The sequence below is a fragment of the Crocuta crocuta genome, unplaced genomic scaffold (assembly GCF_008692635.1).
Source record: "Crocuta crocuta isolate KB4526 unplaced genomic scaffold, BGI_CrCroc_1.0 scaffold95, whole genome shotgun sequence".
Taxonomy (NCBI): Eukaryota; Metazoa; Chordata; class Mammalia; order Carnivora; family Hyaenidae; genus Crocuta; species Crocuta crocuta.
The window spans coordinates 7,926,293-7,953,022 of NW_027530971.1; the positions used below are offsets into that span (position 1 = coordinate 7,926,293).

At 56.3% G+C, this 26,730-nt stretch overlaps 1 protein-coding gene across 1 annotated transcript in view; it reads left to right on the plus strand.

Moving 5' to 3' along the window:
• The window catches only part of COL27A1 (collagen type XXVII alpha 1 chain), a 127,526-nt gene that overhangs the window by 29,940 nt on the left and 70,856 nt on the right, over positions 1 to 26,730 (plus strand). The window contains 7 exon segments of the mRNA XM_077769771.1: positions 7,922 to 7,966; positions 8,499 to 8,552; positions 9,012 to 9,056; positions 11,854 to 11,907; positions 12,800 to 12,844; positions 20,165 to 20,218; positions 22,581 to 22,625. Of these exon segments, the coding sequence (XP_077625897.1) occupies positions 7,922 to 7,966; positions 8,499 to 8,552; positions 9,012 to 9,056; positions 11,854 to 11,907; positions 12,800 to 12,844; positions 20,165 to 20,218; positions 22,581 to 22,625 (342 nt within the window).

A 26,730-nucleotide genomic window follows, 5' to 3' on the forward strand; every position in this document is an offset into this window, starting at 1 on the left:
TGTGAGAATCTGGTTTGTCGCTCTCCCTAATGCGCCGAGCACAGGGCCTGCGCATAGTAGGTGTTCAAGAAATGGAGGAAGTGTGGTAGGGCCAGGTGGGCCAAGGGTCAACTACTGTTTGCGTCGTTGCTAATGGGGTTTCCGGCAGGTACGTCGGCCTAGAGCCACATCTTCTGTTTCCACCCTGGCTCCCGGCTGTGGCTGCGGCCACCCTCTTTCTGGGCCATCTGGTTCTCATCTAGACAGATGTGGCATCTACTGCCCCCATCTTGTCCTTGCTCTGAGAGTCCCTGTGGCACAGGGGGATTTGGAGCATCACGTCCCCTGCGTCCCCTCCACCCTCCCCGGTCAGGGTAGGCCACGCCATAAATCTGCGGAGGCCAGACCCAGACGGGAGCCCGTGGCTGTCTGTGAGCTGGGGAAACATGGTATTTTCTGGCCCAGAGAACACAGAGGGAGTCCCTCTCCCCACTCGCTTCCTCTCCATGCTCTAGTACTTTCTGATGGATGAGGTGTGAGTGGAAAAGTCTCTTTCCAGCCCCGGCTCATAAAGCAGCCAGTGGTGGTCTCGCTCGGCATGGGGGTGGGAGTCTAGCAGAGGTGGTGGGAGACGGGAAAAGCAGACCAGTCCAGCCCCTGCCTGGGTGCCAGGGCTCCCTGCTCTCTGCAGATGTCTGAGGGGGCTCAGAGCCCCCATTCCAGTGGGACCAGCCTGCCTGAGAACGGAGAGCCTCCGTGCGGGTGGAAAACCGGCAAAGCCATTTTCACCGAGCCCCTCACGCCCTGGGTCAGGCTGACGTGCAGGAGTTTGGTCTGTTGCAGACAAGGGTCACCTGCTTGTAGAGGGTGGTGGGCAAGGCACAGGGCAGCTCGGGTCCCCAGGCAGGGACCTCTGACCAGTGGTGGGAGCCGGGGAGGAGGACTGACGGGGTAGCATCGCACCTGACACCTTGGCGTGACGCCAATCATCCTATTCATTCATTCACTTAACAGAATTGATCGAATGCTTGTTCTGTGCCAGGCAGGATGCAAGGTGTGGGGGTGGGGGCTGAACACTTGGACAAAAATCCCCATCCTCTCCGGAGCTTGTGTCCTTGTGTGTGTAGTGGGGAGACGGATAATAAAAACAGTAAAAACAGAAGAAGGACGAGTAGAAAATGGGGCAAAAATAGGAAAAAGGGAATTTGGGTTGGAAGGGTTCCCATGTTAAATAGTGTGACAAATTAGAAGGTACACAAAGAGGGACTGTCCTTTATCATATTGTTTCCTCATAACAGCTTCCAAGACTTAAAGCAGTATTATCCCTATTTACAGCTGAGAGAACTGAGGCTCAAGTAGACATTCATTCATTTGTTCGTTCATTCATTCATTCATTCACTCATTCATTCATTCTTCTGATCGTTTAGCAAATATAGACGTAGGTACCAGGCTCCATGCTGACACTGGGAATGAGCTCATGGAGAAGGAAGTCTACAGCGCTGCCTCCCAGCCCCACTGTGCCTGAGAACCAGCTGGGGGCCGTGGACCCCACCACACGGATTCGGGTTCATTTGGTGTGAATGCGACCCAGTACAAGATTCTCAGGTGCAGCCGAGACCGAGGGCCACTGATTGAATGGAAATACCTTCCAGGGCCGCTAAGCCGCAGAGCTGGGATTTGCACCCAGGTCTCTGACCCTTAAGCCCTTTCTCTCTCTGCACAATGCCAATCAAAACAGCTTCTCAAACAAGGTTCACTTGTCCACCGTCCACCCGTGATGCTTGCTGAAGCGAGCGAGTTCCCGTGGGCTGGGCAGGCACACACACCAGGCCAGAGAGACCCGGACGGAACCCAGCTCCGTCCCCTCTCCTGCTGCATGAGCTGGGGCCTCACCTCGCCGGGCCTCAGATGCTCCGGGGCGTGGTCGGGATTCAGGGAGAGAGGTCTGGTGAAATGAGCTGTCATGTCCCCAGCACTGGCGCGGGGCTGGTGCTGGGTAGGTACCACATACCTATTTGTTGAATGAATGAATGATCATGATGATCATGAAGGAAACACACCGAAGGTCTTGCCCCTCTGATCCCATCCGTCATCTTGCCTAGTTACCAGCTAACCGCCCTCCGCGAGCCAGGAAGCCGACCAGAACCCCGTTTGCACCTTGGGAGGGAGGAGTTCTGTGCTGTTCCTAGTCCGGCCCTCCTGCTTTCTTCCCTTAGAGCAGGGCTTCCTAGCTGGGGGTGATTCCTCCCCACCCCGCCCCCAGGGAACAGTTAGCAATGTTTGGAGACATTTGGTCATCACAGCTGGGAGGGGGAGGCTACTGGCTTCTCACAGGTGGAAGCCAGAGATGCTGTTAGATATCCTACAAGGCACAGGACAGCCTCACAGCCTCGCAGCAAAGACTCAAGGACCACAGTGGCCCCGGAGCTGAGGCTGCGAGAATCTCTGCGGCCCAGAGACCCCGCTCCCCGATCCTACGCGCCCTGGTCCTTCCTGCCTCCCTGCACTTGTTTATGCTGATCTGTCCACTGGCACGCTCTCTCTTCCAAACTCATCTTCGCGCATCTGTCCCTCAACTCTGTTCTCACACACCATCTTCTCCAAGTGCGCCTCCCCAGGACCCCTAGGCAAAAATCACGCCACCTTTCTCTGATCTGCCAGCCCACCTTCCCAGCCCCTTTGGGACCCCGCACCTTTGGCTGGTGGGACACTCGCGGGTGTCCTTGGCATGTTTGTCAGCTGGAGCAAAAGTGCACAGAGAGCCTGTTCATCCTTGTTTCCTGATGAGGGGTTTAGCCCAGTGCGGGATGCATGCATCCACAGGCCTCAGGATCTTTCTTAGCACACTGCCCCACGTAGGCGTGACTGATGGTACACTTGGTTATCCACTCGCAACTTCCTCCAAGCTGCCCCTTGCAGCCCTCATCCTGCCCACGGGCCTTCCTTAGGCCGCCTGACTTGGCCACTGCCATGCAGAGCCCCCACCAGGAAGCTTCTCCAGGCCCCTCTGCTGCTGGGCTGCCCTGGGCTTCCGGGGCCCCTGCCCACCGCCATCTCTGAGCTCTGCTCCGGCTCTGCGGTCCACCCCACTCCTCCTTCAAGCCCGTTTACAGTGCTGCCCCTTCCAGCTGGACGTCTACACTGTCCTAGCATGTGGTGCTCTCTTTCGTTCCACTTAATAGGTGTTACCTTCTGGGGCACCTTCTGGTTAAGTGTCCAACTTCGGCTCAGGTCATGATCTCACGGTTTGTGGGTTCAAGCCCCGTGTCGGGCTCTGTGCTGACAGCTCAGAGCCTGGAGCCTGTTTCCCATTCTATGTCTCCCTCTCTCTCTGATCCTCCCCTGCTCACTCTGCCTCTCTCTCTCAGAAATAAATAAAACATTTTAAAATTAAAAAAAAAAATAGGTGTTACCTTCTAGAAGGTGGGGGAAGCTTGTTTTGTTCACTAGTGTATTCTTAGTGCATAACTCAAGGGCATCGCTGGGGCTCAGCTGACCTTAGTTGAATGAAAGAACAAGTGGATGAATGTATGAACCATACAGAAATTGTGTCTTCCTGCCCAACCTGTCAGGTACCCCCTGGGCAGACTTTGCTGTCAGATGCCTGGTGTGTCACTGACTGACTGTGCTTTTGGACGCGCATTTCTGAATCCCACACCTTCTGAGTCAACACGATGCTTTAAGAGGCCAGCTGGGGAAACTGAGGTCCAGAGAGGAGCAGGGACTTGGCCAGTGTCGTATAACGAGTCACTCTGCTCCTGGCGTGTTTCTTCCTCACTGATCCTTTCTGTTAAATGGGGCTGTCTGTCCTGTGGACTGGCGCCGGGTGGGATGTGGGCTGGCGAGTTGTTAGAGGAGTTTTGGGAGGAGTCTGCCAGAGGAACGGCCGAGGTCTAGGCAGGCGTTGCTCCCCAGGACCCCAGGCAAGAACAGGACCCCCACCCCCACCCTCCCTGCCCGAAGCCCAAATAGCATCCCGGCCGACCGGGAGACTGTCTGCAACAACAGTGAGGTGATGTCTGGTTTCTCCTTGTGCATTGTAAGCAATGATTAATCTGGCTCCCCAACCAAAATATAGACCGAGTTCTATTATAAACACGGGTCCTGTGGAGACCCGCCTGCCGGGCAGCCAGAGGCCCCTTACAGACTCCGTGGTCCCTGGAGCTCCCCCAAAGCATCTGCTCTCCCCTCGTACCAGCCGGGCACCGATCACACATGGGGAAATCACTGCCCCTGGGTCCACCTTGCGGTCAGTGCCTGCCCCGTAATTGCTGGGGCCCAGGGGAAGATAATGGTTTTAGATTCTTCCAGGTCCTGGGCCCCTGTCATTTGAAGCTATTTGGCTGGCCCCAGCTTGGTAAACACTGTCAAGGTACTTCCAGGGAGCACAGGAACCTCCCCGAACCCCACCCCATGCCTTGGCTGTGCTTAGTCTCTGCCGCTCTCAGCCTGACAGGAGAGATGGGTGTCCACGGCAATGTTCAAGTCCCTTCAGGGTGCATTGATTGGGACAGACCTAGGAATTGTGGCCTTTTGGATAGAGCACAGCCCAGTGGGTCTCGAGTTCTAGGGAATAGCCTAGGCTTGGCCATAACTTGCTAAGTAACTCGGGCAGGTCCCTTCCCCCTGGTAAGTTTCTCAGGCCTGTCCAATGAGAAAGGTGGTCAGATTGATGGCTTAGGTCCCTTCCAGCTCAGATACTCCGGAGTTCCAGGACCGTCTTCTGTCCTAATAATGCTGTGGTGATCTACATGCTCTGTCCCGGGAGGGGGGTCTACAAGGGGGTCTTTCCCTGTATGGCCGTGGTTCTTCTAGGTGGGCCTTGGGCCTCATAAGTATGTCTCATCCCATGATTGGGTGGTTAGGACATAGGGATTGGAGTCATGGCCTGGCATAGCCCCGGGAAGCTGTGTAGCCTCAGGAAAGTCTCTTTCCCTCTCTGAGCCTGTTTATTCATGAGGCAAGTGTGCCTTGTAATTCCTACCTGCTAGGGTAGGAATTGATTGCAAGGAGTTGATGAACGGATGTGTTTATTTAAGGCTTTAGTACCAGGCCAGGCAAAGGGCATGCCACTGTCCACATCCCTGATAAACATTTGTTTCCTTCTTCTCTGTCCTGAGTAAAGGGTTTACTTGAAATCTTCTGCGATTTCACGGGCTTCTCTGCTGATGCATTGGTTTCTAGCTGATTTCTTTCTGGCCACAGGGAAGCCCAAGCAGCTGGTGATGCTTGGGGGGGCGGGGAGAGTCCCTGGTCCCCTTTCATGGTTCTCTCGGGATCTTTACCCCACTACTGCATTGGCTCTTTGCCGCAACCCAAGGCAGGCTGAGAATGGCAGAGTGAGGCTCAGAGATGGCAATTGCCTGAGTGGAATCACACAGCCTGAGCTCAAGGCTCGATTCTGCTCTTCGTGGGCAAGGCTTTGCTTGCTCTTCCTCACGTGCAAGTTCCAAGTGCAGAGAGGCTACTAAAGGCGATTACGTGTGTCACATGAGGACATGTCCCTGCTCAAAATCCTCCTGTGAGTTCTTGCCATCGTAATGCCTTCTGCGCCCTGGCTTCTGCCCTTTCCTAACCACCACCTCCCATGCCTCACCCCTCACTCACTCTGCTCCGGTCACATAGGTCTCATTCTGCCTCAAACCCACTGGAGAGCATTCTTGCCTTCAAGTCTTCAGCACCTGCTGCTCCTTCTGCTTGGAACTCCTTTCTGCCCAGAGCTAACTCAGCTCATTTATTTCTTTGAGCAGCCTGCCCTGATGCCCACCTGCTGTCCTGCTCTGTCCCCAACACAGCCTTCCTCTGTCAGCGGACCCTGCTCACTTTTGTTCATAGTGCTGATCTCAACCACGCGGTCGCCTCTTTTTTTAATTTTAATTTTTAATTTTGGCAAAAACCATGACACATAAAATTTGCCACTTAGCTGTCTTTAAAGGCACAATTCAACAGTGCTAAGCGCATTTCCATCATGGTGGAGCCCATCTCCAGACCTTTCCCATCTTGCAAAACTGAAACTCTACGCCCACGGAAACAACTCCTTATTTCTCCCTCACCCAGACATTATGTTTCATATTTATTTGTTTGTATATCACCTTAATGAGACTGTAAACTCCATTAAGGCAGACGATGTTGTCTTCTCATTCAGCCTATGCCTACTGTGGCGCAGGGCACTTAAAAATCCAGTAAGTGTTTGTTGAATGAATGAGTGAAATATGAAGGTCCTGAGGTAACAGCCGCTGGTCCTTACAGGGCCCTTGAGTTCAATGCCCGATACAGTGCTGGGTACTTCCCACATGCTGTGTCATCTGATCCATGACAAGCCTTATACTTCTGTTTCCAAAAGAGGAAACCGAGGCTCAAAGAGGTGGCCTCAGTGGCCCCAGATCATGTGGGGATCCAGTAGCGAGGTAGCAGAGTTCTGGATCAACCTGAAACGAGAGATCGTAGCCGCCCTGCAGCCGGCCGCCGGCTACAGCCCATGCATCCGTTTGCTCAGCGGGAAAAAGGCCCTGGGCCCCAGGTAGAAAACTCTCCTGTGTTGCATCAACCTCATGGGCCCCCAAATGCGAGATGTAATCATATCGCCGAGCAGTCCTGAGGTATGAGTAGGTGCAGGAGGAATGCTTATAAACTCCCCAAACGTCTTGGATCAAACCAACTCTGCTGTTTGTAATTAAGAGTCATGCTTCCCGGGGGCTTGTGGGTGGTGCTGAGCGCGTGCGTGTGTGCGTGCGTGTGTGCGTGCATGTGTGTGTGTGTGTGTGTACACGTCGAACTGTGCCTGCCCGGAATGTCTGCAAGGTGCTCGATATGGCCTCGGGTGTCAGAAGGACCCGGCAGTGAATGTGAGCCCACTGCTTCTTAGCAATGGGACTCAGAGCAAGTTCCGGGGGCTTAGTTTTCTCCTCTGTGAAATGGAAATGAGAATCCCTGCCTCCCCCTCCCCTCCCCCGCCCCACCCTTCGTCTGGGGGAGCCGTAGAACGCTGGAGTTCTCAGACACCAGAGCGGAGGGGGACTCAGACTTCCCACGCCCTCAGCTGAGGTCCAGAGAAGGGTAGAAATCCAGCAGAGTTGCACAGCAGATGAGGGCTAGCCTCTGAACCAAGCCCTAGGCTCTCTGTGCGAGGGGCTCTGACGGACACCTGTGTGGCTGCCCTGTTGGAAATGGAAGCCCCCTGCCTCGTCTTATTTTACAGCCGCCTGAAGGTGATAGAGGCTTGAAGTCCAGGGTTTCCCTTCGGAGAGCCCCTAAGTCCTAGGAAATGGCTGTGGTGGTTCATCCCTAGGGCCGTGTGAAGGCCCACATTTGTTTGATTCTTGACCTAGACACCTGGCCGTGGACCATGGGGACAGAGGGTCAGGGTTAGTACTTGCTCGTTGCCAGAGTCCTTCAGGCACCTGGGTGGCCTCTTCCTCTCTGGAATGAGAGCTGGGACCGGTGGGTTAATGCATTTTGGTTAACATATTTGGTCGGTATGTGTGAGATCTTTTCTGATGGGGGGTTTGTGAGAAGGGACCGGTCTTGACCCAGATCCCAGCATTACATGGTGGTTGAGGATATTCCACACCTGGAGGTCCTAATTGGCCCCCCATCTACTGAGAAATCACCCTACCCTGGCTTTTGGCGGGCTCTCCCCTGTCCAGATTTGGAAGGAATGGCTGGGACACAGCATCACTCTGTCACACGTGCCCTATCCCAGCTCCCAGAGCGCGAACAGCTCTACGCATGGCTTCTGGTCTGAGAGCCACTGGCGGCGGAGGAAACCCAGCAACCCGCCAACCTTGGTGGACACATGGACGTCCATTAGCGCACACCGCACCCCTGCCTGCCGTCTGCAGAGCAGGCAGTGCCGAAAACGCAGCAGGGAGGCCGGGCCTCTGCCGGCTGGTCCCGGCCCAGAGGTGCCTTCCCGGCCTGATGTCGTTTCTTCCCCCCACAGGGATACAAGGGCTATCCTGGACCGGCGGGGCACCCTGGAGAACAGGTGAGGGCCGCGGCCTCAGCCCTGCCCTCCTCGCTCTCAATCCGCTCCAGCCCCTGCCCGCCCCTGCCCCCCTCTCTGGGCCCCAGGCCATGAGTGAGCCCCAGAGCCAGGCAGCTCTGCCTCCCATCCTGCNGGCCCGGTGTTGGCATGAGCAGCCGGGCTCCGGTTGAGCCATGAATAGCTGGCCTGTTCCGGGCGATGTTAGGGGATATTATACATGTCGCCACGGGGTTTGCAGGAATTTGGGCTGCGCTGGCCCAAGTCAAACAGCAGCCCCCTGCCAGCTGGGAGAGCCAGCCAGGCTCCTCGGGGCTTGCTCAGTCCCCAGCCGTCCTTCTGAGCTGGTCTGACCAGTTTCACGGAGGGGGGGGCTTGGGGGGGGGGGCGTGCAGCCCTTCCCCCTTCCTCCCGAGTCATCTCGCATTCCTGCCCTTCTCTTTGTCCATTGTAAGCCTCAGTCTCCCACAGCCCCCCAGACTCAGCGCTGGCCGGGTCTTCTCCTTTCCTTATGTTTCTCTTTGTTCCTTTGCAGGGGCGGCCAGGACCTGAGGGCAGCCCAGGGGCCAAAGGTTACCCTGGCAGGCAGGTGCAGTATATGGCTTCTGGAAGCTCGGTGGCCATGGTGGTGTGGAGATGGCCACGGGTGCCCCCAGGAGGAGGGAGGCAGCAGGCTGGGGGCTGAGGAGCTGCGCCCGCCGGGCGTGCATGGAAGAAAGGGCTGCTCAGGGGGCTGGGCCACAGAACCGTCTCTTTGAAGGCAGTAGGGCACAGGTGGCTCAAAGGGAGCAGAAGAAAGGCCTTCTGGTGCTGTGGGGGTGGGGCTCCTCCCACTCAGTTCCCCTCCCCCCCCCGCCGCGCCCCCAGCCACTCCCTGGGACTCAGGCGTAGAGGTGGGGGCCTCAGTGTGAAGACTGCAGGGCTAAGCCCCCTCCCCTTCTACAGAGGGGGCAGCTGAGGCCCAAAGAAGACACGATTTGCCCCCGGGCTATTGGCAACAGGTAGGACGGTTCCATATGTCCTTGCCCCCCTGTGTTTCATGTTTCAGGGGTTACCTGGACCGGTAGGAGACCCTGGCCCCAAAGGCAGCCGGGTAAGTGGGCTTTGGCAAGTGCCACTCAGGTGGGGCTCTGGGCGGTCATTACCTGTCCCCGTGGTGGTCCTGATGGGAGGTCGGGGCTGCAGGATCTCTGTACAGTGTCCACCAGGGGGGCTGGGGCCTCTGCCCTCCCACCTGAGGGCTCCCTGGAGAGCAGAGGGGCAGCTGGGCGGGCAGGTGATGGGGGATCCTTGAGCCAGGGAAACTGCTCGCCACCCATGCTGACCAGGTGGGGCAGCAAAGGTTCTGCTGGGTGCCCAGCCAGGCCCCCGCCGCCACAGTCAGGCCCAGGCCGGCTGTGCCCCCAGCACACCCCAAGCACTCGGCGACCTAAGTGAGGGCTGCTTCGGCACCATTAGAATCCTCAGAGGCCTCTCTCGCGCTCCTCTCCTAACTGAGGTCTGGGGAGACCACCCTTTTTTAGAGGGCAGGGGTGGCTTCTGGGTGATGCTACTCGAGCCTGGAGGCTGATGCAGCATCTGCAATCCCTCTCCCGGAGCAAATCCTGCAGCCTCACTTTGCCCATCTTTACAATGGGAGTGACACCCATTCCTTACGTCTAGCATAGTTTTGAGGATACCAGGAGTTGGGAAGCGAGTACTGCTGAAGAGGGGCAGTGGGTGGAGTCTCCCAAGTGGGCTGTGGGCAAAGGAGAGATGGTTCTGGGTGCACTGAACGAGGGCAAATGGGGTTTGAGAGACAAAGAGATGATGTGGTGGAATCCCATTGTCTACCTACAAGGAACCCAGGTTCATGGTTGGGACATGGCAGCCCCGGTCTACACTGCACACCTAAGGTGGCACTGAGATGGGCACTAGGTGTCCTGAAGGCTGGACTTGCTGCCTCTCAAAAAATGCTCAGCAAGTGGGTCACACAGCCCTCGGTCAGGCCAGGTTGGGTGTGATGTGTCCTCGGCTCCCGAGCCAAAACTATTTATGGACACAGTCTGGGCCTTAATCCCTGGGGCTGACATGTGGCTGTTAGAGCGTCTGGGAGGTGGGCAAGGAGGTGGGTGGGCAAGTTTCTCCTTGTGATGATGCTGGTGATGGTGGTGGTGGTGGTGACATGCAGGGGCCGTGGAGGCTCCTGTGCTGGGATCCTGGGCCTCCTTGCCTTTATCCAGCTGTCCCCACACGCCGTGGCCCCAGAGGCACGCCAGTGACGTCTGGGGCTGCTTGCTGCTGGCCATGCTGATGGCATCTGGTGGCCACATGTGAGGAGAGAGCTGACCCTCTCTGGGTCACAGGGCACCTGGATGAGCCGTGGCCACTCAAGCCACCCTCCCAGCCCTGCCACCACCGGCCCCATATTTAAGGCTTTGCAATCCGGGCAACTGGCTTTGAGACCTGCTGTGGCCCTCAGCGGTTGTGGGGTGCTGGGCAGGTTGCTGGGCCTCTCTGAGCCCATTTTCTCACCTGTAAATCTGGAATGTAAGCCCTGGAGGGCAGGATCAATAAATGTCCCTGGTTACAGTGATGGGTGTCTATCAGGATGCCAGGAAGGAGGTTCAGTGATCTCCTGACCTACTCGGGAAGAGGGACGGTTGTGAGCCCACGTGGGTTGCTCGTTTGTGAGAGGCAGTGCAGCTGAGCGGCTAGGAGGCCTGCCCAGGATGACTCGAATTCAAATACCAGTTCTATCATATTCCAGCCACACGACCCTGGGCGAGTCATTTCATTCTTGGGCCTAACGGCTCACACAGGGGGCTGACCGATAACACCTGCTTCCGGAGAACGGGCATATTTAATGCGCACAAAGCCCTGAGAACCAGGCCTGGCCATGGCTCGTGCTCGCTGAATGTTAGCTATTGTTAGCGTTATCATTAAATCACTCCACGAACATCTAGAGAGTGCGGATAGCGATAGGAGCTTGGGGCTGGGTTTGAGAAGTTCCCAAGCTAATGAGGACGTGAGACATGGACACAGGTAATGAAGACACATCGAAGAAAGTGGTAAATGCCATTACCCGAGGAGCAAATACGGTGTGTGGGTGGAGGGAAGAGGTGGCGTCTGGCTTGGGGCAGCAGGGGTGCGTGCCAGAGGAGAGAGAGCATTGCAGCTGGGTTTGGAAGGGATCGCTCTGCCGTGCCTGGGGTGGGAAGGGCCTGTGGAGGGCATCTGGAACAGAGGCTGGAAGGCGGAAAATCAGGTGCGCGCCGGGGCAGTGGGCTCCCAGCTCCACTGACTGCTCGTGTGGCTTCATCTCCAGAGCCCTGGCTTCCTTGTCCATCTGGGGGGGGGGCAGGGAGCGGACAGCAGTGTCCTCGGGCGGGCTGAATGTCGCGACACACATGTGCTGGGCAGGACAAAGCCGTATCCGAGTGGCCGCTGCTGGGACTGCTGGCATTCGGGCAGCCACGGGGGACGTGGGCCCCGCGTCCAGGGCTTTGAGGCCTGGGAGGAGGCACCGCGGGGGCCACGGGCAGCCGGTCAGGGTCCCTCAGAGCCGGTGGAGCCTGGTGCCGCTCTAGCATCTAACCCAGCCGAGAGCTTCCTTTCTGCAGGTCCCGGAGCCCCGGCGCGGGGCGGGCCTCCCCCCGCGAGCGCCCGCGCCCTTCCCTGGCGTGAGGGTATGTGCCTTTGGACTACATCGTGGAAGCCAGCACCATGCAGTCCATGGGCATATACACTTGCCTCAAGGCCTGTGTCATCGAGGAGCCACCGGAGCTGCCGCTGCCACCAGCGAAGAAGAGGAGCCTGGGTGTGGGAGGGCAGTGACGGGGGCGGGGATGGGTCGGGCCACCCACACCCCACCGCGCGGTCCCTCTGACGCCCTGCCTGCTCTTTCCTAGGGCTACATTGGACTCCCAGGTCTCTTCGGCCTGCCCGGGTCTGACGGAGAGCGAGTGAGTATGCTTTCCTTGTTAGCCTCCCACCCACCTACCAACTCCTTTGGCCGGGAGAAGTCCCGGAGTCCCTCCTGGAGGAAGTGTCCTGGAGCAGAATAGGAGTCTGCCAGGAGGTCAAGTCAAGGCAGACACCTTCCATACATAAGGGATGGTGTGTGCCAAGTCCAGGGCGGTATCATAACTTGGCAAATTTGATAGTCCCCATGGTCAAAGCTCTGAGTGCGAGACAGGAATGGTAGGAGATGAGGTTGGACGGAGCACCTGGGTGAAGTTATACGGGCGGTCAGGGCCGAGGTCAGGAAGAAGCCTCGATTCCGAGAGCACGGAGAGCTTCTGAAGAGCTTTCGGCAAATGAGAAATGAGATTTCAGATCAAGTGCCTGCAGACTGTGGTGTGCGGGCCAGATCCCTCCCGTCACCTCTTTTTTTAAAAGTGTTCTTGTCCACGGCCACACTCACATGGTTACCTGCCGTCTACAGTCACTTTTACTCGTGGCACAAGGGCAGAGACCCCGTGGCCCGCAGGCCTCGGCCCTTCCTTCCTGCCCCCCCCGCCCCCGCCTGGACCCATATTTGGGATCCCACTTGTAACCTCATCAGCCACGTGGATCCAGAGGACCTCGGGAGGGCAGTGGGAGCACCTGCTGAACCCCAGGGACACTGGGTATTCTCCTAGGCCTCTCCCCAGCTCCAGCCCACAAAGCCCCCAGCCCCGTAGGGTGTAAGGACCATCACTCTGACGCGCACATAACTGGCACCTGCTGTGTGCGACTCGTGTGCTTGACCGTCCGTGACTTCCTTCTGTGGGTGGCTCTGGGGGCAGTTTGAGGCAACACTGGTCGTCCCCTGTGGAATCCCGTCCTGACCTCTTCCCTGTCTCTCCCCTACAGGGCCTGCCTGGCGTTCCTGGCAAGAGGGGCAAGATGGGTAGGCCGGTAAAGATTTTCCGTGTCTATTATGCAGACTCTATGGGTGAATCTGACTTCCGGTCCACCTGCAGCCCTGGCGCTCTCTGCTTCTGTCTCCCAGCCACTGCTCTGCTCTGAGTGTGTTGGGCCAGCACGTGGGGCTGTCTGGACCCCTCTGGACGGCGCCTCTGTGTGTGTGTGTGTGTGTGTGTGTGTGTGTGTGTGTGTGTGTAAAACCGTTGCTCTGCAGTGTGGTCCCGTGTCGGGGGGCTTCTGTTGTCTGGCTCACTAGTGTAGGTGTGGCCCCAAGAGGGGCTGGCAGTAACCCCCAGTTCACTGGCTTTGCCTGGGATTCTCCATGTGGCAGGAAATTGTTTTCCCCTTAGTAGGGCAATCTGCGGGGCAGGAAGAGACAGCCAAGCACAGAGAGGTTAAGTAACTTGCCCGCAGATCCACAGTCAACAACGGAACGGGCATTCTAACAATCCCATTAGCCTCCAGGGCTTCTGATCTCAATGGTGGATCAGAAGGCTTCTCAGATTCACTGGCTGGTGGTAGTGGTATAAAAAGTGAATGCCCTAGAATCTTCACCGGATGGGTGAGATGTTAATTCCAGCGCTCTCCATTACTCATGAAGGGAAACTGAGGCTCCCCCTGTGAGGTGGAGTGCTCTATCCGGTGTCCTTGCTGCCAGCTAAGGGAGACCCCGGACTAGAAGTGAGGCGTATTTCTTTCAGACCTGACTCCTCTGGTGGCTTAAGGCTCTCTGCGGCCGCCCACAGGGTCACCCTTAGACTCGTAAGCATTGTCAGCCTGGGGCCCGGGCTTCCCTGTGCTGGTGATTGATGGAGAAGGGACTGTGGAAGAGGGTGGAGCTTGGATCCCAGGGTGCATGTCCATGGGCACCTTACCTGTTGTCATATGTGGATCTGAGCTCTCTGGGGCCGAGTGAGGTATATAAAGGGAAGCAAGATCCAGGTTCTAGTTTCGAGGACCAGAGGGAGATCTCTCCCTCAGGCCTAGACCTCCCTGTGGCCGACAGCCCCTCTGTGCCCTGAGGTCTGACACCCAACACCTGGTTCTGGGCAAAGGAGCAGCACCTGATGCTTCTGGATTCGGAACGGGGACCTGGTGTCTGTGAGGGCTGGGCTGGCATCTAGATATGGTCCTCACGCCAGGTGACCTTGAGCAAAGAGACCAATCCATCCCCCTACCCATCCCTCCACCCATCCCTCCACCCATTCATCCATCCATCCATCCATCCATCCATCCAGTGAATATTGAGTGTATAGTGTGGGCCAAGCACTGTAGTTAGCGCTGAACAGTGGGCAAGACAAAGTTCCCATTTCCATAGGCAAACAGACAACAACTGAACAAAGGAATGAACAATGAAGGAATGAATGTCAGATGGTGCCTAGTGTGAAGACAGAGTAGAGTATGGAGACAGATGTATAGACTATTAGATAATCTGATCTAGGAATTCTCACTTCCTGAGAAACCTGAATGAACTGAGAATGGGAGCCCTGTGGCTACCTGGAGAAGAACTTTCCAGGTTGAACTAACAGTAGGTACAAATGCCCTGGGGCATTGTTGGCTGAAAGCCTCTGCACTGCAGTTTTCCCATGTGAGAAATGAGGATAAGAGCTTCTAGCTCATGGGGTCATTATGCTTGTCACCTAGTAAATGCTCAGTCTGTGGTAGCAGCTGTTGTTCCTGCTTGTGGCTTCATGGTTGGCTGAGGCTTTCTGCGCTGCGTCCCTTTGAGCCAATGGCTTTACCACTCTGGGCTTTTTTTCCCAGAGTTTAAGTTGCAGAGTAGGGCCAGCTGACTCACTTAGATTGACTCAGCTGAGCCCTGTGCCATCACCCAGGCCTGTCTCCAGAGCCACCCGTGAGGGGCGTGCTCAGGTTCCATCCTGGGAGCCGGGACCAGGCATTGCCTCTTTGCAGATGGGGAGCTCGAGGTTCAGAGGGTGAATGATGTGGCCAAGGTCCGGGGCTTTGGAGAGTCCTTGCTGGGCTGGGCTGTGGCAACCAGAACCTTCCCCTCTTGTCCCCAGAGTGTAGCTACTGAGTGAATGGCTTCCGGAGTCTGGAGGAGGCAAGACCCTTGAAAACGTGGCCATGCCGTGGCTTCTTCTCCACCCCGTCCACCCTGCGGCGACAAGGACTGTCCGCTTCCAACTCCCCCTTCTCTCCTTCCAGTGGCCTCTTCTCCTTGCCACGGTCGCTCCTTGGAGCTGAGAGCCGGGCGGCGTGTGGCCGAGAAGGCAGCACCGGGCCTGAGGTGCTCCGTTTTCCTACATATGTGTGAGATGAGGCCACTCATTCGTTTCTCAGTCAACAAAACTTTATTGGACACCTACCATGCGCCAGGTGCTGGGGGTAGCACTGACCACGAGAACCTTCCCGCCAAAAGCAACGTTTTTTGAGGCCCTTTTTACCTACATGGTGGCTGAACTACATATGATCCTCCAACCTATTCTTTGACCCATTTTCCAGACTCAGAAACCAAGACTTAGTCAAAGCCATTTGCTCAGAGGCCCTCCGGGGCCTCAAACTCCCGTAACTGACAATTCATTTCTTCTTCCTTACTCCTTGCCTTTGACTTCCTAGGATTCTGCTCTGTCCTTCATGATGGGGGTGTTTCCCTGCACTGCAGTGTTGGTCGTGGGAGGGAGGAACCCCCCTTCCTTCAGCAAAACAATGCTATGGCCCCACATTCCCCCTGAGGGCCGTGAAAGTCCCCTTGACCCCGGTCCAGCCACCATGACCGGCAAATGGGCAAAGTCTGCATCGGATAGGATTTGATATGTATTGAATTGGACTTCATGCCACAGGGTCCCTACAGCTTTGTCTCTGCTCATGCCGGGCCTCTGAGTGTGCCATGCGCTTGGTCCGTATGCTCCTTAAGTGGTCCTGAGGGCCATCCCCTGGTTGCCCGTGCTCTGGAGCCCTTGATCTGGCTGGTGGGCTGGGGGTCTGGGAAATTCCTTCTGCAAATTTCCTCTTGTGCAAGCTTTGGGCCAAGCGATTCCTAGGTATTTGTTAACAAGAGGAAATGTCAGGAGAATGAACCAAAGTCACTCGTGCCAGATGGCAGCTGGCCTCCTTTCTGGCAGGGCCGGTGATGACTTTGCTGTAGTTCATCTCTGTCCAGCAAGCAGAGTACCAGGCTCGTGCACACGGGCTCCTCGGCATCGGGTCAAGAAGCAGGGTGTGTGGCAGCCTTTTGCTGATGGGGGCCCAGAAAGAGACTGTAGAGGTCAGAGCACCTTGGAGCCACAGGCAATTTAGTGATGAGCTGGCCCAACCTCTTTGTCAGACAGATAAGCAGACGTTGCTCAGAGAGGCCAGTAATTTGCTCGAAGTCACACAGCAAGGTGAATGGCAGAGTCAGGATTCAACCCCAGGACTCTTGCTTGCTCTTCACCTCACATTTCCCTGGTGAGACCGGCCGCTGCTCATAGCACGTCTCATGGCCTCTGGCCAGGCCTGCAAGACTGGTCTTATGTGGTGAGTCAGGCCGGCGGACCCTCAAGCTTACAGCCGGAAAGGCCCAAGCCTGGCTCCAACTCCCCCGGCATGTGGCTCGGCGACCAGTGGGACTGGCCCAAGGCCACACGCCCATCTGGGGTGGGAAGGGCTTCTACCAGGTGCATTTTGGCTTCAGAGTCTTTCCAGTTCTCAGGCTGTGGGGAGCAGGGGGCAAAGTGACTGAGGGCTCGTGTTTCCAGCTGGGCAAACTGAGACCAAAACAGAAGGAAGTTTTTAGCTGTGGTGATGCTGCGAGCTGGGCGGTGGGGGTGTGGTCCCCAGTGTCCCATATTTGAGCTAGGACTACCCAGGGCTGTTGGTGGCCCTGGAATCCTGGCGAGAACTTGACCTGCATATCCCCTCCTTTGTTCTCCGAGGTGACTCTTCCTGGATGGGCTCCCTATAACAGATTCCAAAAGGGTGGGGTAAAAACATGCCCAGCACCATGACCTCAAGGGGTCTTTCCAGGTCAGCACACGCTTGAGGTGAACATGTGTTCTAGAAAAAACCACAGGCGTCTCAGTGGGGCCAGAAGGATGCAGGTTAGGTTCATACAGGAACTTCCCGACTGTGGAGAATCTCCATGTTGGAAAGAGGTCCGTCCCCCCAACATCCTTCTGTGGGGTCTTCCGAGGGGTCATTTGGTACCCCTGCTGTTGATGTAGACCGTACCTGGCGTGTGCTGGTGCAGTAGACATACAGGGACTGCACGACAGCTTCTCAGCTCTCCCGCCCCGCGCTGTCCGGTGAGTTGACAGAACTGACCATTTTGTAGGTCAGGGAGCTGAGCCTTCGAGACACTAGCAGGGCTTCGGACCCTAGAGGCTTCAGGCTTCCCTCCGCCCCTACAGCCCACCTTCTGGAGCAGACTGTTGGGCTACACCGTGCCTGGAGGCCCTCACAGGCCTCCTCAGACCTGGGCGTCCTGCTGCGGATGTGGTGACAAGGGCCACAGCCCCTCTGTTCACATCTGTTCCTCCCAGGTGCTGTAGCTACGACAGACTTTGGAGTCTCATCCCGGAGCCTGATTCTGTCTCCCCCTGGGCCCTGTTCTGCTCAAAGTACAAGGCGTCCAGTCCCCCCAGGGGCCCCGACCTGGGGAAGTGGAGACACCACGTGGCTGGGGCTCCGGCAGGGCGCCGAGCGCATTCCTTGGGCCTCGGGCCAGGCTGCTACAGCCAGGAGCTCAGGCCTGCGGAGGAAGGGCCCAGTGCCGACGGGCCGGGACTGTGTGCGCGCCATGCACAGGGAGGTGCGGCCAGACAGAGGAAAGCCGGGTGGGAGGGAAGTGGGGGCACACGTCCAGCTTGGCGGCAGCCTCTCTGAGATCCACAGGGACCAGGCCCTGGGGCCCTGGGGCAAGTGCCGGAAATGGGTTCTGTCTCCAGTAATGGAGGGATGAGGCAGGATGAGAGTGATGCACCCCAGGGCACGCTCTAGGCCTTCGTCTCCCAGTGGTGCAATGAGATGTTAATGTTTAGAACGGCTTGGCCCTTTCCATCGTAGATTTGTTCCAGCCCCTTCTCAAGCTCCCATCTTGTTTTCTGACCATTATGTTCTTCTTGACCATCTCATTGGGCTGCTGGAGTTTGCTCTTACTGTCATTGTTATGGGGTCATTGTCATTGTGATGAGCCCACCATCATGCCCCTTTTGGCTGTCCTTAGGCTGCTCTTTGTCTGCAGAAATGCCTTCCCTGGGGGTGTTGAGTCCAGAGGAGTCCTCGAGCCCCCAGGCTGGGTGGCATTCCTGTGCATTGGGGAAGAGGCTCCTTCCTTTCAGGCATCATCTAGGGGTTGGGACAAGTGTGTTTAGAGATCACATCCCCCCCCCCCCCCCCCCATCCAAGCTGGAGAGTGGTTCAAGTGAGGGTCTGTCCAAGGTCAGCCCAAGGTCATGCAGCAAGTCTGGAAGCAAGCCAGAGCCAGTCTCCAGATGCCGGAAGTGGCATGCAGAGCACGGACTTCCCGAGGTCTGCCCGTCATGGGCCGTGTGGAGTTGGCCAGGTGCCTGGCTGGACAGTGCTGCCCTTGTCCCCTGATGGACGGTCCTCCTCTCCTGCCAGGGCCCTCACCCCCGCCCCCAGAGGCGGAGGGAGAAGCTCAATGCCTTCTGAAGGCTCCTCGCACCACAGCCCACTCCATTCCTCACCTGTTCTCTATTCCAGGAGAGAAGAGGGATCTCCTTACAGGATAACAAAGACAGGCTGGACTGGGGTGAGGGTGGGATTTTCCAGGGGGACCCCAAGGAGAGGAATCTTAGATAGGATCAGACGTACCCCCACAAAGACTTGACCTGGACACGGGCCTGTAGACACACACATGTACCCTGCCACTCTGTGACACCGGGGAATCGCACATTCGAGCACCTTCTGTGTGTCATGATCTGCCCATGGGCAGCTCATACAAACCTACCATGACGGAGTTCAGGGAGGGGGGACCTGGGCTCCGTTCTGCCACAGACTTGCTTTCCTTTTCTGTTTTGCCTTCGCCATTTCCTCACTGAGCCTCCGTTTCCCCATCTGTTCAATGGGACTGATAACGTTTTCCTCAAAGGCAAGGGAAGTCTTGTAGGCAGTGACTGGCTTGGCAGGAATCTCATAATTATGTCCTCATGTCCTCCTTTGGGCGTCTGAAGGAAGCCACACCTCCTGCTGGATGAATGTCAGCTCCCGCCCTTCTGATCCGAGAGGGCTTCCTGACAGAGGAGGCTCTGAGGGGGCACAAGACAGCTGGACAGGGCAAGGACAAAGATTTGGATACACACGCATTTCAAGGCCTCTTTGCTCAGCCAGGACAGACGTGCCCTTGGGTTTGGGATTTGTCCTCAAGTTTCATGTACTCACTGGATTCCCCCGGTTGTTAGGAGCCAGACACAAATTACGCTTTGTGAGGAATCTTCACTGAACAGCTCAGTCATCTACTCAGTCATAAAAAAAACATGTGCTGTGTTTTTTATTAAATTTCCTTGGGAAAACAATGATTTGAATTCAAGCAGGGGAGAAGAACAGGTTTCCCTAAATTCCAAGCTTGAGGACTTTCTTTTCCTTTTGATGTAAAATAGAATTGCACACCGCCCCCCACCCCCGCCCCCGGGTCCCTAGAAGTGTCCCCACAGCTGATGTTTTTCCAGCTGCCTGTCTCCCCAGAGAGTATGGAGTGGGGTCAGGGATGGATGAGAGGGCCCCTCATGCCTGGGCCAGGTGGCTTGGCCTCTCTTGAAGCTGCTGAAACTCACCTTTGGCCAGGCGGCGGATAGTCACCAACGGTATGACCTTGTGTGACCTTGACACTTAGCCTTCCAGAACCTCACCTTCTTTATCTGTAAAATGGGGGAAGGGTGGCTTTTGAAGAGCATATCACAACCATAGAAGGTCTGAGCTAGAAAATGCTGAGGAGACCTTCCCTTCCTTGACTAGTGGGGAAACTGAGGCTCACAGGGGATGGATTGTTCTTAAAACTCTCAGCAAGCCTGTTGGTTCAGGCTGAGACTCAGCTTCCTGACCTCCTACCTCATCGGTCCAGGTTTCAGCTCTGGGGTGGGCATTTCCATGCTGCAGAGCCGGATACTAGTTTCTTCTCGGGCTCCCTCGCCCTGGGCCCTCCCCAGGAGCCAGTCCCTGAGTTCTTCGCGTGGGGGTGTTTGCTGAGGGCACGGGGTGAATGCAGACCTGCTCGCTGCCCAGATCCCAGAGCCAAGGAGCAGAAGGCCTCATGGGCATGTCCTTGTGTGCCCCCAGGGGTCTGGATGAAAGCCTCCCCGCAGGTAGAAACACTAATCTGCCGATGTTTGCTCTCTCTCCTGCCTTCAGGGGTTTCCCGGAGACTTTGGGGAAAGAGGCCCTCCCGGACTGGATGGAAACCCCGTAAGTATTTCAAGTCTTTGGGAACAGGAAAGAGATTCCAGAGCAAACACACAGCAGGTTTGAGGAATCCAAGCTTAGGGGTCAGATCCCAGCCCTGCCGCTTCTGCACCCCGGGCTCCTGTCTGCTGGGGGGGGGGGGCCCTGGGCCCCCCCCCCNGTGCCCACCCCCAGGAAAGCCCTCCAGGTCACTGAGCCCCTGGTCCAAGATCCCCAGGCCGTGCCCACCCCCAGGGACTTAGGAAAGTGCATGGGTCACCACTCCCTCCGGGGCAGCCAGGATGACTGGCATCCTAGAAGCATGAGTGGTGTTTATGGGACAGCAGCGGCGGGGGAGCAGATGGTTTGCAGGCCCTGTGTGGAGAGAAGGGCCCAGCTCTAAAGAAGTCTCCAACATAGGCATGTTTATAGAGTTTGTAAATAATCGGAGGCCCATCAAGGAGCTAGGTCAGCCTGCCCTGAGTTGCTGAGTCCGCCTTTCCCTTCCCACCCCAGGCTCAGGGACAGAGGAAGCTCGTTCTCTGCCTTGGGGAGCAGACCAAGTCCAAAGCTCTTTGGAGCACCTGCTGCGTTCCCCCATCTCTCTTTGGGGCTTCCCACCTAAACAGCTGTGCCCAGCTGTGCTTTCTGTAGAGGTGGCTGCTAGGCCGGTGCTCAGACCCTGACTCGGTACTAATTTTGACTCCACAAACGCTCCCTGAGGCTGACCTAGTGGTGCGAACCCCCGACTCCCCTGGGGGCGAAAGCCCTGTTCTCAGAGACAGAGGGACCCAGGTTTGAATCCTGCTTCACTGCTTGCCAGCCACAGAAGCCTGGATGCATCGGTTCACCTTTCTGAATTGTTTCCCTTGCTGTAAACTGGGCTCAGAGGCCAGCCTCCGAGGGCTGTGGTCACATTGAAATGGAGAGCGTGGGGAGGTGATTGGCCCACAGTAAGGGTTCCCTGGATGGAGCGGTTAGAAACAGTCGGCGACAGTGGGCACATTGGCTGTCCTGGAAGAGCTCACGGCTGTCCATCCAGGCCGTTGTACCAGGCAGAGCAAGATGTGGGGGATCAAGGGCCCCATGTGCTGTGGGGGAGGAATCGAGGAGCAGGAAGTCTCCTGGGGAGGGGACGTGTGATTGGGAGGAGGAGAGAGGTGAGGGCACATTCCACGTGGAGGAAAGCTCACAGCAAAGGCACGGAGGCGAGAGAGCAGAGCCTCTCCTTCAGTGCATCAGTTATGGGATCAGGCTTTATACTTGGTGCTGCCCTCCTGGAAGTGTCCCTGCAGAGGGGCAGCGGTCTGTATGCTCCTGGCCTGCCTGGGGGCTCAGAAAGAGGACCTGATGTGTGCTCCTGGCTTTGGCCATGCAGTTGTTGAGCGACCTTGGACGAGCCGCTTCCCTTCCCTGGGCCTCGGTCCCCCCGTTGTAAAGCCAAAGCTGCTTCTCCCCTCCTCTTCTCGGTGGCCGTGGTAATGACCTCCTGTCTGGGCACAGTTGAAGAGGAACAAACACCGTGGAGGGTGCTGGCAATTCTCATTGATAATCAGCATCTCTAGAACCTCCCATTCCCATTTTTTTTTAAGTTTATTTCTTTTGAGAGTGAGAGAGAGAGTGGGGGAGGGGTAGAGAGCGGGAGGGAGAGAGAGAATCCTAAGCAGGTTCTCTGCTGTCAGCATGGAGCCGGATGTGGGGCTCAAACTCACAAATCATGAGATCATGACCTGAGCGGAAACCAAGAATTGGACGCTTAGCTGTCTGAGCCACCCAGGCGCCCTAGGGCGTCCCATTTTTATTCACTTCTTTGCATCTTGAACTTGATCCAAACCAATCTACTTGCTGGCTCCAAGGCAAGAGCCCTCTGCAGCATCTTGGAGGCCCTGGGAAGCAGACCTCAGAGAGTCTCCTTCCAGTGCTGGTGGGCTTCTCTAAGGGGCCTGGCACCTCCTGGATGAGAAGGGGAAAGAGGCCATCCTGGTGAGCCCTCACCATTTGACCTTGCACTTGACCTTGGGCACATCCCATAACTCTTGAGACTCAGCTTTGCCTTCTATAAAGTACAGGTAAAATGAGACCTGGGCTAGGCACCAGCACATCTTTATTGCCGTAATCAGGATTCTGCCTCTTCTTTCCCACTTACAAGTGGGAAATACTGGATTTGGGAATCCAACCTCCTCATTGTACAGATGTGGAAAGCTGGTGGCAGAAGGGGAAAGTGTTCTGTCCAAACTTCGGGCCAGGCTCTGAGAGTCACTAATTAGGCACAAGGAAGGGTCAGCTCCAAGGAATCTCATTAGGTGCCTACAGGGAGATGGCGTGGACGGAATGGCCCAGAAGGGCGACAGGGCAAGTAACCACTTTGGTCTCTTTCTCTTTGCAGGGAGAGCTGGGCTTGCCAGGGCCCCAGGGAGTCCCCGGTCTCATTGTAAGTACACAGATGCCTGTTTGGTGGGAGCAAGAGGCAGGGTGTGGGGAGCCAGCGATGAGTCCTGACGAAAAGGTCCCTCTTTCAAATCCCAAAGCTGGGGGAGCAGGACATACCAGTCTAGCCGGGGAGCTGAGGGAGGAGAGCCCTGCTGTGTGATCTCAGGTGGATCACCTACCTTCTCTGAGCCCCTTTCTTCATTAGTTAAATGAAGATAGTGCTTAGAGCATGAGAGCGCTGATGTACTTTCACACCTGCTGTCTGTCCATCGCTCTGCAAGGGGGTCTGGGCGGGTGATAGCATGCCCACTCACAGGTCAGGTGCTTCTGGTCTAGAAGAAGGGAGTGGCTGGCAGAGGGGCTGAGGCTCTGGGCCACGTGGGGCGGTCTTCCTCATCCTTTCTTTCACAGCACTGACTTTGGAGCCAGACCACCTGCGCTCAAGGCAGGGCTCTGTCACACCCTGACTGTGTGACCTGGGTGATATTGCTTACCCTCTCTGAGCCTTAGTTCCTCATCTGTGAAATGAGGATGATGATAGATACTCTTGGGGTGGTTGTGAGGCTGAAATGAGGCATTACATGTACACTGCTTGGCACAGGGTCGAGCATTGAGTAGGTATGTAACTGGAGAAAAATATCATTACACAGATCTTTGCTATTACCTCCTAAAATGCCTGGAACATAGAGAGGCCTGTGTCCAGGAAGGTTGCAGGCAGCCTGGCCTCTGACTACATTAAGGTTTGGGTAGGCCTCGTGGAGTGGTTCTGTTAGCGGGGCCCTTGGCGGGTGACCTTGACCTTGGGTCTGGCTACAAGGGGCAGTAAGAGCCGCAGGCCTGGGAAAGGACTCTAGGAGCTTTCCCCAGGGTCTCTTTCCCCCTTTGCTCTGTCCTCTGGGTCATTCCTCATGGAATTTGAGTCTGGGGGGCATGAAGACATAAGTAGGCTGCCCCCTAGTTTGGCAAATGGGCTACAGCCTCACTCTCCTGAGCCTCAGGGACCCCCTCTATGAGGTGGGCTCAGGGTGCCCACTCTTGTTAGGGCCACAGATGTGCATGGCCCAGGGCAGTCCTGTGGCTAAGAGGACCGTCCCTGGAACCAGACTGCCTGGCTTCAGACCCCAGCTCTACCACTTGCTTAGTTCGGATCCTGAGCAAGCTTCTTAACCTCCCTGTGTCTCGATTGCTTTGTCTATAAAACGGGGATAATATTAGTATCTCACTCAGAGTTTCTGTGGTGAAGACTTAAAGAAACCAGTACATATAAAGTGCTTCCCCCATGGTAATAATGATGATTAGTTCACACGCCTGTGTGCATTATGGGTGGTCACGCCCTCTGGATTGCCACATGGAGTGGGATTTCTAAGTTACATTGGAGCTTTGTGCTGGGGGGGNTTGACGAGCGACTGATGAGTGACGTCCCCTTGTCTCTGTATAGTGAGTGTCCACACATGAGTCGTGCATTTGTCATCCCTGATGACTTCCCTGATGTCCGTTCAGCAGGACTTGGCTGGACATCTTTGGCACAAGGCACTGACCTAGATGCTTTGGAAGAGAAATGTCTGCAATGAGAGTTAGAGAACCCCAGCATATGAGGACCCCCAAAGCCTTGTAGGCCAGTCTCCTCTAAGCTCACAGGAGTACCTTCTGGAGCATCCTGGTCCCGTGGTCCTTAAACCCCCGACTTGAACAGCCTGGTGTTGGACACTCTTTCCCGTGGGAGCCCAGGCCAATCTCCAGCGTTCTTGCAGTGTTGTGTTCCTGCGAACCAAGCCCCAGTCATTCCCCTGCCCGGGGAGAGGCTGTTTGAGACAAAAAGATAGTCGCGATCTGTTCTTGCCAAGGCTCCTTCTTCAGGCTAAATGCTCTCAGTTCCCAAAGCTCTTCTGAAGGGATGTGTACGTATCCTGGCTTCCATCACTGGCACATCTTCCTATTTCTCATTGTCCTGGTGTCCACTAGTTGGGCCCCAAAAGGGGCAAGAATATCGTTTATCCGAATGAATGCAGACTCTGGAGACCCTGACCATGCCCTGACTCCTTACAAAGCTCTTTCCCACCTATGCTTCCCTTTGCTTTCGACAGCGAGGGTTGCCAGATCAAATACAACAAGCCCGGTGAAATTTGAATTTCAGATGCAATATTTAGAACACATTTATACTAAAATATCCCTCAGTGTTGATCTGACATTTGAATTTAGCTGGGCAGACTGTATTTTCATTTGCTCCATCTGGCAACCCTCTCCACAGTATCTCTTGGGAGAATCCCATTTGGCAGATGGGAAAGCTGAGGCCTCTGGTCAAGCTCAGCCACAAGGCAGGGGAAGATGGAGGCGTGACCAAAAGGCCTGTCTTCCTATTCCTCATCCAGGGGGCAGGAGGGGGGTGGTGGTGTTCCTGCATTCCTCAGGCCACACCCCACCTCAGCTGTCCCTTTCCAAGTCGCTCTGCGCTCTGTGTCCTTCTCTGCCACTTTCAGCCTCGCTCCCTGTTTTAAAATTCCCTCTGCTGCCAAGGCCGTGTTCGGTTCCTACTAGTGGTTGGGGGCGGGGGTGGGGGGGTGTCCACAGGCGTGGCCCGGCCCCTGCCAGATGCCCCAAACTAGTGCATTCTCTCACCCAAGGACCCCCTCCCGCCCTGGAGTTTGGGGACAGCATCTTCTGTGCCCTGGGGCGGGGGTGGGGGGAGGGTGGAGAAGAATAGCCTCCCCAAAGAGTTGAAGAGGAAAGGAATTTTCTAACCAGGAGTGAGAAAGGGGGAAAAGGGATCATGAGTCGCCTACGGTTTCCCAGAGGATGTGGGTTTTTCGCTGAGCAAGTGGGAATTCCACAGACTGATAATCATTTTAGTGGAGATTCAGGTTTGTTCAGTGTCTTCTCTCTAGTCCGCTGAGGCAATTTGCGTGCAGACTGAAGCCAAAACTTCCCCCGTCCTCCCCCCTGCCTCCCCCTTGCCTCCCCCCTGCCTCTGGGTCCTTGGAGGCGGGAGGCAGGGCGTGAGGAGACAGACTAACGTTTATCCAGCGTCTGTCTGTTTTGTGTGCACTTGACATGAATTAGGCTGCGGAAGCCTCGGGATACTTGAGGTGGGTGGCAGCAGCCGGGGCACCCAGATAGGGAGGCTGGGGACTGAGGTCACCAGCTCAGGACTTGCAGCCCAGGTCTGTGTGACCCGGATCCCAATACGTTGCTGGTCACCCCTGCCCCCTGCAGCCTCCGAGGTGAGAGGCTCAGAACAGCCCCCTCTGAGTAACTGAAACCCTTTGGCCCGCCCTCGAGAAAAGTGTGCTGATTCCAGAATCTGCCCGACAAAGATTTCTGTGTTTTTTTATTCTGAGTGACAGACAGGAAATTTGGGCTCCTCATCTAACGAGCCCCAAAGAATATGCGGTCTGGCCAAAACCCAGTATGCGGGCTAGGGTGGCCGGGCCCACTGTACTGTCACTAAATGATCCTGTAGCTTTGTTTCCTTGTTGTAAAGCAAGATCGGGGGCCTCACTAGCGCATCCCAAACCCCTGTGGGCCAGGCCTCGTGCTAAGTGTTTAATGATCACAGCCAGCCTGTGAAGGCAGGAAGGGGGTTTACCATTGTACACTTAAGGGGAGCGCGGCACAGAGGGGCTGAGACACCTGCTCAGGGTCACACAGCATAAAGCTGGACCTGGGCCTGGGTCCTAGCTCACTGAGCATTACCCACCCAGCTCTGCATGACTCCTGTGCTGAACGGAGACAGCCAATGTGTAAGGTGTGGGCTGGGCAGTGCGGGGGCCCTTCTGGGTGCGAGAGAAGCTGCTTATTAAGGACACAGAGGAGCCAGCCTTGGCTGCAGCCCCTAGGTCCCTGTCCCCAAGCTACTGACCCCTATCAGGGTTTCTGGAAAGAGGCCTTGTTGCCTTCAAAGGCAGCTCCAGGAACGGGGAGGCAAGATCTTTCCCTAGAACCTTTGTCAATGAGAGCATGGCTAGGGTTCTTTTTCACCTAGCCCACCACTCTGAGTGAGCACCCCCTCTGGGGCGGGGGCAGGCGGTGGCCGCAAGGGCGCACACATAAATGGCCACGCAGGCGCCCCAGCCTGATTTTTGAATCAAGTGTAGCCTCATGCCCTGTCG